Genomic DNA, 15,696 nt, shown 5'->3' with positions numbered 1-15,696 from the left:
TGCAGAATCAGGGTGCAGTGAATAATAATAATACCTTGTGTTCTTATAATGCTTTACAGTTTTCAGAGTCCTCATACTGGTATTTGACCCTCTTAACAATTGGGAAGGAGGAAGGGCAGGCATTACCGCCTTCATTTTGTGGAAGGAAGCCAAGCCCTTTCCAAGAGGTTAAGTGACTTACTGCTGATTGCCCCTGAGGTTAGTGGCTGAGCTCGGCAGAGAACCCCATTGTTGGGGGGCCGTGCCTTGTCCGTCAGACACCTAGATGGTACCCAGAACTCGGACCTACTGAATTTCAGCTTCATTGTTGTAGCTGTTCAAGGAAACTGCCCACTCTTGCCTCATCCTCTGTGTAGAATAATACATTCATTAAATTATGGCCACTAAGTGCTGTGATTCCATTCGTGATTTACAGGGCGTGGCTGTAGACGCGGGCCAGGTATTTATCCATTTACTAGGAAGCAATCATGAAAAAAAAATCATCCATGGACTGATTTTTAGTTTATGTTTTTCCACCAGGGGTCTGGTTAGACACCCTTAATTTGCGGTTCACTCTGGTGGAGAGACGCCCTTTGTAAGCTCCGTGAGCATTCTTTTCTCCCAAGGTCTGAGGGGAAGTAGGGTTTAGAGCTTGATATCGGATAGCTTCTTCCTCCTACAAATAGAGAGACTGTCTACCCATCTGGCAGAGCAGAAAAGAAAGGACCCTCCGTTTACGTCTCTGATTTGAAAATTATGAAGTCCTAATATTTCATTTGCATATAAGAAAGAAGCTAAGACAAGATGTATGTACTAGACATGTATTCTTACTGTTAATCTCCTTATCATTTACTGAGTGAGTTAATAGTTATGGATAAGGTCCAAAATGGCGGAGAGTCGACTTCCACTAGACCTTGAGCCTCAGTAAACATCATTGTAACACATTAGCTAAATGACACACCGACAGGCATTGTGATAGTTCTGAGGCAGAGCATAAAAGGCCGAAAAGTGGGCGGGGCCCAATTCCTGGAAATCCCCGCCCCTTCCGCAAATAGGTGGGGTACTCTCCCACTCATTAGCCTCTGAAATTACCCACCCCTAAAAAAACTGACAACCCCGCACCCTGGCGTCTCTTGCCTTCTGAGATGACCCACACTCCCTGAATAAAACCTTCTTTCACTAAAAAAAAAGTGCTAGGAATAGTACCTGGCACATAGTAAGCCATACCTGAATGTTCACTTTTATCATCATCATTGTTTTATTTATGGGTTCATTTATCTCAGGACTATGTAATTGCCTTTTTTTTTTAAAAATTTATTTCTGGCTGCGTTGGGTCTTCGTTGCTGCGCGTGGGCTTCTCTTGTTGGCAGAGCACGGGCTCTAGGCGCGTGGGCTTTAGTAGCTGCGGTGCACAGGCTTCAGTAGTTGCGGTGCGTGGGCTTCAGCAGTTGTGGCTCGCGGGCTCTAGAGCGCAGGCTCAGTAGTTGTGGTGCACGGGCGTAGTTGCTCCCTGGCACGTGAGATCTTCCCGGACCAGGGCTCGAACCCGTGTCCGCTGCACTGGCAGGTGGGTTCTTAACTACCGCGCCACCAGGGAAGCCCTGTCATTGCCTTTTCTGCATCAGGAGCCTTGTTTGTTTGGGGATCGGTGGTGAAAGTCATAGTCCCTGGCCTTCAGGATGGAGGCAGAGCGGCTGTCGATGAGCAGGGCCGGGGTGCAGCTGGCTTGCTGAGTGTGGCAGTCGGAGAGAGCGACAGGGGGCACATTAGCCTTCAGGTGAGATTCTCGGAAGGGTTCCTGCAGGGGGTCGTGTTGGAGCCGAGACTCAAGGCTGAGAAGACTCACAAGGAGGGGACGATGTCTCCAACTGCAAGCAGGACTTCCGCTCCAGGAGCTGCGAGTTGCGTGGGGTTGCTGAGTGTGAAGGGTGAGGCAGGGGGAGGTGAGGTGGGAGGTGAGGCCAGGCAGAGAAGCACACGGGTCTGCTGTGTGTTCCATGAGCGCGTCTTGAGCTCTCTGCTCTGTGCCAGGAGCCGTTCAGGTGCTGGCTGTCCAGCCCTCAGGGAGCGTACGTCACAGTTGGGGAAACAGCCTGTAGAGAAATAAATGTCTGTCGTGGCAGGGAGTTGAGTGCTAGTGGAGGGCGTGTGTGTCAGATGAAGGAGTTCTGGTCTCGCCCTGCCGTTGGGGAGTGTGCACAGGGAAGCGACGGGCGTGAGACGAGGTGAGATGATTTTCGTATGAAGATCACGTGGAGGAGAGGTTAGAGGAGACCCGTGAGGCTGCCAGGTTAGCGTTCCTGGTGAACTAGGGCAGGGACAGTGAAGGCGGGGGAGGGATTTTATATGAAAAATAGATAGAAGTGGTAGAATCGACGAGGCTGTACGGATGGGATGGGATGGAATGGGATGGGATGGGATGGGATGGGATGGGATGGGATGGGATAGCTGATATAGAGGGATGGGTGGAGACAGCTTTGAGGGGGAGATAATGAGCACAGGTTTTGATTGGCTGGGTTCAGGACGCCTCAGGACAGAGTTGTAAACTTTCCTTCCGGACGCACAGGCTCAGCGGCCATGGCTCACGGGCCCAGCCGCTCCGCGGCATGTGGGATCTTCCCGGACCGGGGCACGAACCCGCGTCCCCTGCATCCGCAGGCGGACCCTCAACCACTGCGCCACCAGGGAAGCCCGAACTTTCCCTTTTTTTATCAATCACATCTGAGTTGCCTCTTTGTCGTCTTTGGAGCTGTTTGCATTTTTGGCTCATGGTAATTTACTGATTGTGTAGCACTTTCTGTATTTAAGTACGTAGCTACACAGATGGGGTTGTCAGAGTTTGAACGCAACTCTTAGTTCTCTGGGAAAGGAATTAAGATGAGTTTCCACAAATGATACTTCTGTCCTCGAATGGTGTGAACAATTATACCTACATACCCCTGGTTAAGGCAAGGCACAGAGGACTCCTTAGAATAAACAACCAGAATAATAATTAAAAAAACCTACACACGGGAGACCCTACTACAGCAGAGCAGTTAGGCCACGTATAGGCATGATCCAAACTGTGCGTTCAACCAGAAGTTGATTTTAAAGTTTTATATCCTATTTGCTTTTTATTCTGATGATCTCTAAACTGGAAAGGGGGGCTTCCCTGGTGGCGCAGTGGTTGAGAGTCCGCCTGCCGATGCAGAGGACACGGGTTCGTGCCCCGGTCCAGGAGGATCCCACATGCCGCGGAGCGGCTGGACCTGTGAGCCACGGCCGCTGAGCCTGCGCGTCGGGAGCCTGTGCTCCGCAACGGGAGAGGCCACAACAGTGAGAGGCCCGCATACCGCAAAAAACTGGAAAGGATTTTTAGGCCATCTGAATAAAGAGCGGAAAGTTGAATTATGCTCTTCATTCTTGCAGTGTCATTCATTGTGCTGAGTTATTTGACAAACAGTGTAAAGCTGCATAGGGTCCAAGTTGATCATCATTTCGGGGATGACCTCACGGCAGGAGCATCGTGCCAGCTATTCTGGAATAACTTTTGACCTAGTGAGATGGTGAAGCTTATCTCGTGAAGACGTAAAAGTTTTCACTAAGCACAGTGTTCAGTGTTCGTGCGTTTGTTTTTTCTGTTTGTTTGTTTCTTTGGCTAAGTATGTGAGCACGTCATCTGTGGAGGAGAGAAAAATACTTGCCTTTCAGGCAAGAAGGTTTTATTGAATCAGGAGAAGCCCCAGAGGACCTCTGGAGATCAGAGTGTTCCAAAAGGGGAGTGCTCGTATAGGTCTTCCTGTAGCTTTTGAGGAGGAAAGAGAAAGGATGCCAAACAGCCTCTGACTCTCCGGTTTTATAAAGTTCTCCACTGTACGTGGGTGTCTTCCCATTTCCATAAGCATTTGGAAGATGCTCAGCTGCAAACAGGAGAATGTAAACCATTGGGCATGGTTGAGTCCTAAGCAACTTTATCTTTAACACCCGAATCGATTGGAAATTAAGCAGATGGGGGGACCATCCTTGACGGTTCAGGCGCTCCACGGTCTCCTCAGGTGAGCTCGCCTCTTTGAGGCGGGATCAAAATTTCTCTCAAACTTCCTGAGAACTAGTTGTAGTTATAGCCATCGTTTCTTGAGAACCTACTTGGGAGCCAGGAATTGCATCAGGGGCTTCCCATGTCTTCTCTCTCCTCTCCTGGAAGTCCTGCTGGGAGGGTATCGCTACCCTCCTCTTAGAGTTGAGCAAATTGGGTCTCAGAGAAGCCGAATAAGTTCCCCAAGGCCACCCAGCCAGCAAGAGCTGGAGCTGGACCTCCATCCCAGCTGTGTTTTTCCTCTCCCCTTGCTGTCACCTCTCAGGGCAACCTTGAGTGCTGGAGCTCTCAGAGGGATGCCCTGAAAAGAGGCAGCTCCCAGGGGGAGCGATACATTTGGGAGACTGGGATGGACATAGACACACTACTCTATATAAAATCGATAACTAATAAGGACCTACTTACTGTAGAGCACAGGGAACTCTACTCAATACTCTGTAGTGACCGATATGGGAAAAGGATCTAAAAAAGAGGGGACATATGTAGATGCATGACTGATGCACTTTGCTGTATAGCAGAAACTGACACAACATTATAAATCAACTAGACTCCAGTAAAAATTGAAAAAAAAAAGGCAGCTCCCACGTGTAGCTGGAGATAGACGTGAGCGCCCCCTTCGGGGTAGGCAGTGCATGACAGTGCCTCCCTTGATAGTGTCAGGGACCCGGCTGTCCGGTCGCTGTGTGTGTGTGCTGGTGTCTAGAGGAACAGGTCCTGCACTCCTGGCATTGCTGGCAGTGGAACCGACTCTGCTTCCAGGCCTTCTGAGGCATTTAAGTTAGGGCTTCCTTTCTGCCCTCCGGGTTAGCGGGCCCACTGCTGTCACTGCTGCCGACTGCACAGGGGCTCTGCTGAGTTCCTGACAGGTTGGGGGGATTGGTTTCTCGCTCAAGGAGAAAGAGAACCTGCTGTTTAGTCGATTCTTGCCACCCGGAGAGGGGGACAGGCTCAGGCTCGCTCTAGGCTGGAGATTGGGCAAGAGCTCTCTCTTTTTGGTGAGATGCCTCTTCCCGCTAAGAAAGTCTAAGCGTGGATTTCCTGCACCTTATGTTTCAGAAGTGTATTTCTGTGTTTGGAAAGAAAAACTTTATTGGTCGTTTTCAAAAGTGGGTAACTTAGAGCAAGGCTTAAAGAAAGAAGCGCCCGATGTGTACTTCTGTGCCTTTCTCACTGTCTCTGATTCTTCTCCTTCCATTTACTCAGCATCCTCACATCGGGGTCCAGGGATTCGGGGTGCCTTGGCCTCCACGAGTGCTGGGTGCTCTCAGATACCTGTCATTCTCATCAGTAGAGTCAGGGCTCCTTGGTACTTAACCTGTCTTAACCTGTGACTTAATCGCAGAGTTCCAAGATCATTATAAGTATTGTCCTGCCGACATTCCACGATAGTTCTGAAGACCCAGGTGAAGCACTTGACATAAGTGTGCTTCACAAATTGTGAATTCATAGAAAATATTAGTGGTTAGCAGTACAGTAAACTGGAGTGGAGGTTATTTTGCTGACTGCAAAGCCAACCTAAGGTTTTATGCGCATCAAGGGGTGGGCATCGCTTTTTTCTAGGTTTCTTTTTCCGCTATCAGCTGTTTCTTCGGAGGCCTGGTTGGTGGGTGTGAACAAGGTTGTATCTCATGTGAGAAGCATTGGTGTCTAGAATTATTTTTAGTGTCACAGTCCCTCCCACCTTTCAATATTTGTCAGCCTTATTAGATTTAAAAAAAGGTTTTTTTTAAATTGGGTTTTCAGTGTGTTCAAAGAGAACCACATTAAGAAAAATAAGAGTCTTGAAGAAAATACAACATAATAGGAAAATACTTTCCTTAGCTTTCCTTAGCTTTCATTGGAGTGTATACATATATTTAAAAACTTTCCATTGTGATAAAATGCACATAACATAAAATACACCATTTTAACTATTTTAAGTGTATGATTCAGAAGCATTAAATATATTCACATTGCTGTGCAGCCAATCTCTGGAAGTTTCTCATCTTGCCAAACTGAAGCTCTGTACCCATTAAACAGCTCCCCACCCCCCTCCCCCAGTCCCTGGCAACCTTGATTCTAATTAGAGATGATTTTGAACTACTATTAGTAGTTGCAAAACAAACAAAAAAAAAGTGATTTTTTGCGGGGGGGTGTGTCTCCCATTGAGAGGAATACATGAAAGCAAATGAAGCAGAAGTGTGAAAACTATGAGGCTTCACATGTACCTTTTTTATATATGTATAAATTTATTTATTTTTGGCTGCATTGGGTCTCTGTTGCTGCACACGGGCTTTCTCTAGTTGTGGCGAGTGGGGGCTGCTCTTCATTGCGGTGCGGTGGCTTCTCTTGTTGCGGAGCACAGGCTCTAGGTGCGCTGGCTTCAGTAGTTGTGGCACATGGGCTTCAGTAGTTGTGGCTCGCGGACTCCAGAGCACAGGCTCAGTAGTTGGGGCGCACGGGCTTAGTTGCTCCCTGGCATGTGGTATCTTCCCGGACCAGGGCTCGAACTCGTGTCCCGTGCATTGGCAGGCGGACTCTCAACCACTGTGCCACCAGGGAAGCCCTTTTTTTTTTTTAAAATAGATCTTTATTGGAGTATAATTGCTTCACAATACTGTGTTAGTTTCTGTTGCACAGCAAAGCGAATCAGCCATATGCACTCATGTCCCCGTATCCCCTCCCTCTTGAGCCTCCCTCCCACCCTTCCTATGCCACCCCTGTAGGTCGACACAAAGCACCAAGCTGATCTCCCTGTGCTATGCTGCTGCTTCCCACCAGCCAACTGTTTTACGTTCGGTAGTGTATATATGTCGATGCTACTCTCACTTCGCGCCAGCTTCGCCCTCCCACCCCATGTCCTCAAGTCCATTTCCTATGTCTACCTCTTTATTCCTGCCCTGCAACTAGGTTCATCAGTAACATTTTCTTTTTTAGATTCCATATGTATGTGTTAGCATACAGTATTTGTGTTTCTCTTTCTGACTTCGCTCTGTATGACAGACTCTAGGTCCATCCACCTCATTACAAATAACTCAATTTCATTTCTTCTTTCGGCTGAGTAATATTCCACTGTATACATGTGCCACATCTTCTTTATCCACCAATATCACTGATAAACATAGATGTAAAAATCCTGAACAAAATACTAGCAAATAGAATCCAATAGCACATTAAAAGGATCATACACAATGATCAGGTAGGATTTATCCCAGGGATGCAAGGATTCTTCAGTATGTGCAAATCAATGTGATACACCATATTAACAAATTAAGGAATACAGACCATATGATCATCTCAATAGATGCAGAAAAAGCTTTTGAAAAAATTCAACACCCATTTATGATAAAAACTCTCCAGAAAATGGGCATAGAGGGAGCCTACCTCAACATAATAAAGGCCACGTATGACAAACCCACAGCAAACATGGTTCTCAATCGTGAAAAACTGAAAGCATTTCCACTAAGATCAGGAATAAGACAAGGATGTCCACCCTCACCACTATTATTCAACATAGTTTTGGAAGTCCTAGCTGTGGTAATCAGAGAAGAAAAAGAAATAAAAGGAATACAAATTGGAAAAGAAGAAGTAAAACTGTCACTGTTTGCAGATGACATGATACTATACATAGAGAATCCTAAAGATGCCACCAGAAAACTACTAGAATTAATCATACGCACCTTTTGAGGTCTCACTATTGCTTCATTCATAAGGAAGTTTTCCTCTAGAAGGATGGATATGTTGTGATGTTCTCATTTTCTGTGTAAAACTATGACTGAGCATCACCTTTGGAGAAAGTGACAACTAAGACATTTTCACATGTTTCCTGAACGTGTGGATTCTCTGACTAGAATTACTAGGCTGGTTAAAATAACGTAAAGTAGATGGAATTATGGCAGTCTTCTGAGCTTTGAGCCTCTCACGTGCGGCTCTTAGGCCCATGACACAGAGGTGATTGGAGTAGTCTGTATAAATACACGTTTTGTGTGTGACGTCTTGCATTTTTCCTCCCTAACAACAGCATGAATAGACTCAACACTCTGCCTCGAGGATTTGGATCGCTCCCAGCTCTGGAGGTCCTTGATTTGACTTATAACAACTTGAATGAAAATTCTCTCCCCGGAAACTTCTTCTACCTGAGTAAGAAACTTTTAATTCTATAAATCTCCTTAAAATGGTCCTTTGCGTTCTAAATGGGAAATTTATTTGCCAGGGCCCAAACTCCAAGAGAAATTATTGGACAGATACATTTTTTTCCCCTTCGGATTCCTTTGAATATTCCCTCACAGCTCAGCAGTGTGTATACTTGATATATCGTGATCTGACACCATTGCACTCAAGTGGACTTGGTAATGTCATATTAACTTTCTGAGAGAGATTTTTACCTAAATGAGATCAAGTCTCACATTTAGCTAAGAGAACTTGACTTTCTTTTTAAAGAGCATGCAAAAGATGTAATGTGTGTCTTCTTCCTGTATTGCTGTTAACTCTTTGTAGGCTTTTTGCCCAAAGATATTCCAGTCAGTTATTTATAAAAATATCTATTAATAAACCACTAACAGAATCTTAAACATTTCTAGCCAGGAGTCTTGTTTAAGCCTTTTAAAAAGTGTTTTTATTGACGTAGTCTATTTTGTCTATAGCATACCATCAGACATTAAATTGTTAGTCACATATGAACGCACTTTATCCTTTTATACGCAAACACATTTCTTGCTGCAGATGCTTGTGAAAAATAGGAAAAACTGGTTTTCCTGAGGACTCGTGAAATCTCTAGGAAAGAGTTGCTGTCTTTAGGTATATGTTCTGCCTCTCCAAATAGTGACAAGCTGGCCTCGAGAAATTCTGACTTTGCTGAGTTAGTCTTTAATGTTTCATTTTTAACCTTATGTATATCCTTTATCCCAGACTTTGTCAAGCACGTGAAACCAACTTTAACATGTTTTCTTGGGCCATGGAAGAAATTGTTTTTCTTATGTATATTAACATACAGTTCTGTCGAATTTTAAGACATTAGAATGTAATTGAATACTTGTAAACAAATTCAACATACATCTGATTGTACTTTTCCCTTTTGGTTAAGGATAAAAATGTGCCTTAGGATTTTTGCCTTCAGTAGTTTGGGGACTGGTATCAGTGTATAATATCGTGAACAAATTTCTGATTACCGATATGATGCCTACGTTAGGGTTTTCTCTATTTTTAAACTCCACTTCATTATTTTTTTGTTTTTGTTTTTTTGTTTTTGCGGTACGCGGGCCTCTCACTGTTGCGGCCTCTCCCGTTGCGGAGCACAGGCTCCGGACGCGCAGGCTCAGCGGCCATGGCTCACGGGCCCAGCCGCTCCGTGGCACGTGGGATCCTCCCGGACCGGGGCACGAACCCGTGTCCCCTGCATCGGCAGGCGGACTCTCAACCACTGCGCCACCAGGGAAGCCCTCCACTTCATTATTTTAACGCCTTCGTCTTCATTTATTTTTGTGGTTAAGGCTGTAGAAACAAGTAGTAATAATTAGTCTGATGATAGAAACAGTGTACGGTGGTTTTGGCCTCCATCACCAGACAGCCTTTTGGTTATTTATTTATGTTTTGACCTAGCTGTGTTCACAAGCACGAGCCTTCTGGCCCCAAGCATTGATGAAGCTACACAGTGGTTTTCTTGGTGTCACTGTGGATGCAGATCGAGGCATACATGTGAATCGGAAGTAATCGAAGAAAAATAGTTACCTTTTCCGAAAGCATATTGAAACCCTGTGCCAGAAACCGCTGGTGCCCATACATCGTTAATTTCCTCAGTCCTCCTGGATATAGATGTTTTCCTGAACGCACCAGCTGCACAATAAGGCCGTAAATCTAAGTTTGACCCGCTTGTTATTATCCCGAGCCCTAGGTGTGTCACAGGCTTTTCACCACGCCAGGGTTATTAATCAAAGCTGACTCCCTTGTATCGATGAGACCTCAAACGGTCGGGTTCCGTGCCACCCTGTTTATATATCGCTGTTTAACTTGCAGCCACCCTGCGCGCACTCTATCTAAGTGACAACGATTTTGAAATCCTGCCGCCTGATATTGGGAAACTCACAAAGTTGCAGATAGTAAGTAATTTATCTAAATTCTTAGAAAATCACTTCGCTCCTGCAGCCCTTGTAGGGGTGGAATCAAGGCAATTTGAGCCAGAGTGCGGTTTATTTTGGAATAAAACCACTACCCCCTGAGACCGTTTTCTTGCATGTCTGCAGACACTTGTAAATAAATTGGAAGGACTGAGCCTTCGAAGAAGAGAGGGCAGGGGCGAGGAGAGAGTTTCTGTCGAGCGCCTCTTCACGTGAAAATTGTCTTGACAACCGCTTGTTTCTCTTCTGTTTAGCTCAGCCTTAGGGATAATGACCTGATCTCGCTGCCTAAGGAAATCGGGGAGCTTACTCAGCTTAAGGAGCTCCACATTCAGGGGAACCGTCTGACTGTTCTGCCCCCGGAACTAGGTAAGGTGGCTGATGAATGGTCCGAGTTCCGGCTTTAATTAGTAATAATGATCCCAATGCAGCAACCCTGAAAACCCCTCTCTCCTCTTCTCAGCACGAACCCTCCACCGAGGCACCCAGTTCTGATCCTTTCTAGTAGCATTTGTCATTGACCAGAGTTTAGCTGTTCTGCGTTTGTCCTGCCCCGATGCTCTGTTGAGCGGCTGTAGCTCCCAGTGTCTTGAAACTGCTGATGGAAGATGACCCAGCTCGGCTGCCTGCCTGGTGCCGTGGAAGGAGCCTGGGATGAGTAGTAATGGTCTTACCCAGGGCTCCTCCTTTACCAGTGGTGATGATGGCTTTAAAAAAAAAAAAAAAATCTAACCATCACTGTTATTTCTTGGGGGGATCTGTTAATTTTTTATTTTAATCCCTTGAAAACTTTTACCAAATAGTGAAAGTGTTTATGACAGCTGCTTAAAGATACCATTTGCAGTCATGAATTGGGTTCTCTCCTGACGCCATCTCCAGTGGGATTGGCTAAATGACGTTCTAGCTGGGAGCTCCTCGGGCCTACCGCCACGGCCCCTGAATCTTTGTACTCTGGTCCTTCAGATGGCTCTGGGTGACCTTGTGGCCTTCCTTGGAAATAACGTCCAAACCAGTTATTCTGTTACTGAGATTATGCCGCCCTTCTGGAAAAGTTTCACGAGTTCTCCTCTCTTTTCTCGTGGAGACTCTGGGTATCCTCCCATTTCTTCAGTACATGGAACTGTATTGCTTCTCAGACTATGACTATTTGCTTTTTTGCTCCAAAATAAAACAATTTTATTTATTTATTTATTAACTTTTATTGAAGTAGAGTTGATTTACAATATTGTGTTAATTTCTGCTATACAGCAAAGTGACTCAGTTATACACACATATATATAGAGATAGATAAATAGATAGACAGATATCTTCTTTTTCATATTCTTTTCCATTATGGTTTGTCACAGAATAGTGAATATAGTTCCCTGTGCTCTACGGTAGGACCTTGTTGTTTATCCGTCCTATAGATACTAGTTTGCAGCTACTAATCCCACACTCCCATTCCTTCGCCGCCCTCCCCTTGGTAACCACAAGTCTATTCTCTATATCTGCAAAATAACACAATTTTTCAAAACACATTTGACCCAACCTTCTTTGAGGAAGTACCTCAAATGAGTCTGGTGCTTTTAAAGAGGACAGTTATTATAAACCAGGTTGTGAGCTCCATGAGAGAGGGGGTTTATCTGTGTTCCCTGCTATGTCCCCAGCACCTCCCACGTGCTAGGAATGAGGTAACTTCTCAAGGGGTAAGTACTGAGTGAGTTCATGAAACAGGGACCTCAGATAGCAAGGTGCTGGGAAGGCTACAAGTGGGCTGAGTTGGGCTTCTGTCCAGAGCTGGGCTGTCCGGTTTGGAAGCTGTGAGTCACACGTCAAGTGTTCAGTAGCCACACGTGGCTTGTGGCTTCCTTACAGGAAAATGCAGATATAGAACATTTCCGTGGGACAGAAAGCTCTGCTGAGCTGCATTAGTCTAAAAGGGAAAGCATTCACCCGGTTCCACGGAACAAACACAGAGTTTCATCCCTGCATCCCCATCTTCTGTAGCTCCTTTGTTGCTGTAAAAGGTCTTGAATTTGTACTGATTTTAAGGGCTGCAGAGTAACTCGGCACCGTCCGTCTCTTCACTGAGTTATGGGTCATCCAGTCCTGCTTAAGGAGCAGGCTATGGGATCAAGAGAAGAGGTTTACAATGGCAAAAAACCTTCTCGCCAAAAGAGAGATTCTAGGCAGTGATTGGCCAGCCATAGGTGTTGGCACTAGTAATCCCTGGGGAGCTTTTGCAGAATGTAGATACCTGCTCCCTCCCCAATGTACCGAGTCAGATCTCCACGCGTGGGACCAAGTCTTGTGTAATTTGATAAAATTCACTTAGCGCTTCTGACATGCGTCCTTGATGAGTGTGACGAGGAGAAATGAAAAAAAAATGTGCGTTTTGTTTTATTTCATTTTTCAAACAGTGAGGCGGTGTAGGGCATTGGATTAATCAGTGAGTTCTATCCGCTAATAATTTGGTAGAAAAATACCTAGTTGAACCTCCACATACCTGTGTACCTTTCTATTTTTAAATTTCACATTGGTCTTCCTATTTAAATACTGCACGTAGTCACATTTCTCTAACATTTCTGTTTTGCTCTCCAATACCAAATTATATGTATTTTTAATTCAGGACTAGAATTGAGGAGAAAGTCTTTAAATGAGTTTATTTTTGCTAGCCTTACCTGGAAAAGCTTCGTCTCAGCATCTGCCTGGTGGCACTCTTCCCAAACTGCAGGCAAACACTTAGCTGGAAATAAATGGTAAACCCCTATCTAAGATGAAGACAGGTGTATTATTTTTGAACAGTGATCTTTTTTTTAAGTCAAGAATACTATAATAGATAGTACCATAATAATAGCTATTATAGGAATATGTATTAAGGCCTCGTGTGCCAGGGCACTGTGTTAAGTGCTTTTCCTGCATTGTCTCCAGTAAGTGTCCTAAGAACAGTAAGTGGGCTTTTTAGAGGTGAGGAAACTAAGGCTTAGAAAGGGTTGGTGACGTGTCCGTAGGGACACAGTGAGTCACGGAGGCAAGACTTGCATCCTGACAGCCCCTTTTGCAGGTCCGTGTTCCTAACCACTGTGGCTCACTCCTTCCCATCTGTGTGCCAGTGAGAGGATTCCTAGAAAGCAGATTCCAAGTGTGAACGGAGCACAACACCTGCTCGCTTCCCCAGATGCTGGCAGAAGGAGAGGAGATTCAGTGTGGCAGCTTGTATGGCTGGCTGTGCAGGTGTGTGGGCAGCAAGGCCAGAATAACCCTTGGCCCAGTGCAGAGGAGGTGACCTCTGCGGAAGGAATTGCTGTTCTGCTCTTCCGTTCCAAGCCAGCTGCATTGTTGCTCTGGTTCTGTCCCCCTGGTAACCACCCAGCTGCCGTAGGAATGTCTTCGTTTGTCTGTGTACCTGGTACCCAAGGTGGTCGTCTGGAGCTGCCCTGGCTGGCAGCCGAGCAGTGCTAGGGACTGTGGACTTGAAGCTTCTTATAATCTGTCCCTACAGCAGGGTCGCTTCTGGATGTGTTTTAAAGGGTGGATGACGCTCTCTCCCCTGTATGTTCACTTTTTATATATCTGAATAAACAAGGTAAATGCTTTTGAGACTTCTGTGGAATTTCCTCTGAAAGTAAATTTGGAGTTTATTAACTTGAAACCTTGTTGGTAAGGTTTGAAGCAAGCAAGGGAATCTGGATGAATTCTGACTTGTCAGGTCTAAGAACATTCAGGGACACTGCAAAATAAAGTCAGGGGCTGGGTTGGAGTTTTAATACGTAATTGTATTACTTTTTTTCGTTGTACATCCTTGATTAAGTTACTTTAACTGTTACGTCTGGTTCCTAAACAGTAAATCACTTGATTTTATGTTAATCAGTATACCTGTAGAAAATTAGATATAATGTGGGTCTGTCATTTACCCATCCATTTCCTCATTCGTTCAAATGTAATTAAGTTCCTACTTTAGGCCAGGTTTTGTTTCCAAGGAAACAGACTTTTCCAGTAACGTAGAATTCACTTATCCAGCCACTGTTTACTGAGTCCCTACTTCATGTTTTATTTCGGGGGGTTATACAACAAGAGACAAAACACCCCTTATGACATTTTAGTGGGGGAGGGAGGATGGACGGACAGATGAATGGATAGATAGAAAGCATAAGAGATAATGTTAAATGCCCTGGGGAAAAAATAAGAATGGAAGAGAGTGTTTAAATGGGAGGGGGGGCGTTACTCTATTATTGGGTGTCGGTAAAGAAAGCCCCGTCGTAAGTTGGTGTCGTTTAGCCAGAGACCTAAGGCAGGGAGGGACCTTTCCGGGTAGAGGGAAAGGCCGGTGCAGAAGTCCTGAGATGGGCTTGTGTGTTGAGGAACAGCGCCAAGACTAGTGTGGCTGGAGCTGAGTGAGTGACGGGGAGAGTTGGAAGAGAGGGGCTTAGGCAGGAAGTGGGGACCCGACGACCTGGGACTGTAAGGGCACCGAGTGAGACGCTCTGGTAGAGGCCGAATAATGCCCTCCCCCCCCAATCACTGGAATCTGGGAACAGGCTAGTTTGCATGGTAAAGGGACTTTGCCAACGCAAGGTCGCATCTTGAGGTGGGGAGATTATCCTGGGTTCCCCAGGTGAGCCCGGTGTAATGGTGAGGGGCCCTCGGAAGAGGGAGGCGAGAGGGCCAGGGACAGCAGCGGGTGTGATGACGGAATCACGAGGCTGGAGTCGGGTGTGGAAGGGGCCGTGAGCTGAGGGCTGTGGGCAGCCTCCGGAAGCTGCAGGAGCCCCTGAAGCCTCCAGAAGGAAGGCAGCCCTTCCGCTTTCATCCAGGTGGCGGCAATGGTTAGGGTCTGGTGTGTTTCAGAGGCAAATCTAGTGGGAACTGTCGATTTGCATGAGGGGGATGGAGCGCAGAGTGACTGAGGTTTGAGGGAACGGAAAGGACGGCAACGATGGTTGGAAGGGTGGCTTAGGGAGTTGGAGGACGGGAGCTGGTCGTGAGCTGAGCTCTGGGCACCTTCAGTTTGAGACGCTTTTTGGATATCGAATCAAGAAGGCAACTGGATGTTAGAATCTGCAGTTCAGAAGAGAGGTCTGGCGGCACAGTTGTGAGCATCGTCAACATAAACACAATGCCACAGGTTGGATGAGGTCCCTGGGACGTGACCGTAGAGGGCAGAAGATAGAGCCGTGAAGCACCCTGGTTCCTAAACCCCAAAGCCAGAAGGAAGGATCAGGGGCCTTCAAGGGTCGGGCTGTCTCTTAGGCCAGTCTCTGTGGCCAGGTCAGGGACTGTGGCGTCCCCACTGTTAATGCAGCGAGAACGTTTTGGCTTCGTAGGAGAAATTTTTTCCCGACACGTGCAGCTAACTCTGCCAGTGAAGGGGTGAAACAGACAGGATTGACATCTTCTGCTGAGCCTGCCTGAATCCTGAAGTCTTTCGGACCAGCCCGTCTCTCTTTCTATCAGTAAAGAGCAGCACGGTGACTAAGTTAAGTGTCAGCCCCTTTTAATGAGCAGAAGAAGTCATCAGTGCAGTGGAGACAAGGCCTGCGTTGGTGGGGGACGAGGGGGGACAGACAGCCT

The 15,696-nt window shown here is 46.2% G+C and overlaps 1 protein-coding gene across 4 annotated transcripts in view; it reads left to right on the top strand.

Moving 5' to 3' along the window:
- RSU1 (Ras suppressor protein 1) overlaps nt 1–15,696 on the top strand; it is a gene marked incomplete at its 3' end in the record, with an annotated part of 194,645 nt that overhangs the window by 43,651 nt on the left and 135,298 nt on the right. For all 4 annotated transcript variants that reach the window (XM_082845149.1, XM_082845147.1, XM_082845148.1 and 1 more), the window contains 3 exons: nt 8,055–8,173; nt 10,046–10,128; nt 10,401–10,515. In XM_082845149.1, the coding sequence (XP_082701275.1) occupies nt 8,055–8,173; nt 10,046–10,128; nt 10,401–10,515 (317 nt within the window). The remainder of the gene's footprint in view (nt 1–8,054; nt 8,174–10,045; nt 10,129–10,400; nt 10,516–15,696) is intronic.

The sequence above is a fragment of the Leucopleurus acutus genome (assembly GCF_964270905.1).
Source record: "Leucopleurus acutus genome assembly, chromosome: 1".
Lineage (NCBI taxonomy): Eukaryota > Metazoa > Chordata > Mammalia > Artiodactyla > Delphinidae > Leucopleurus > Leucopleurus acutus.
Note: the sequence above shows the minus strand (reverse complement) of the source record. Positions and strands in the feature narration are given on the sequence as shown.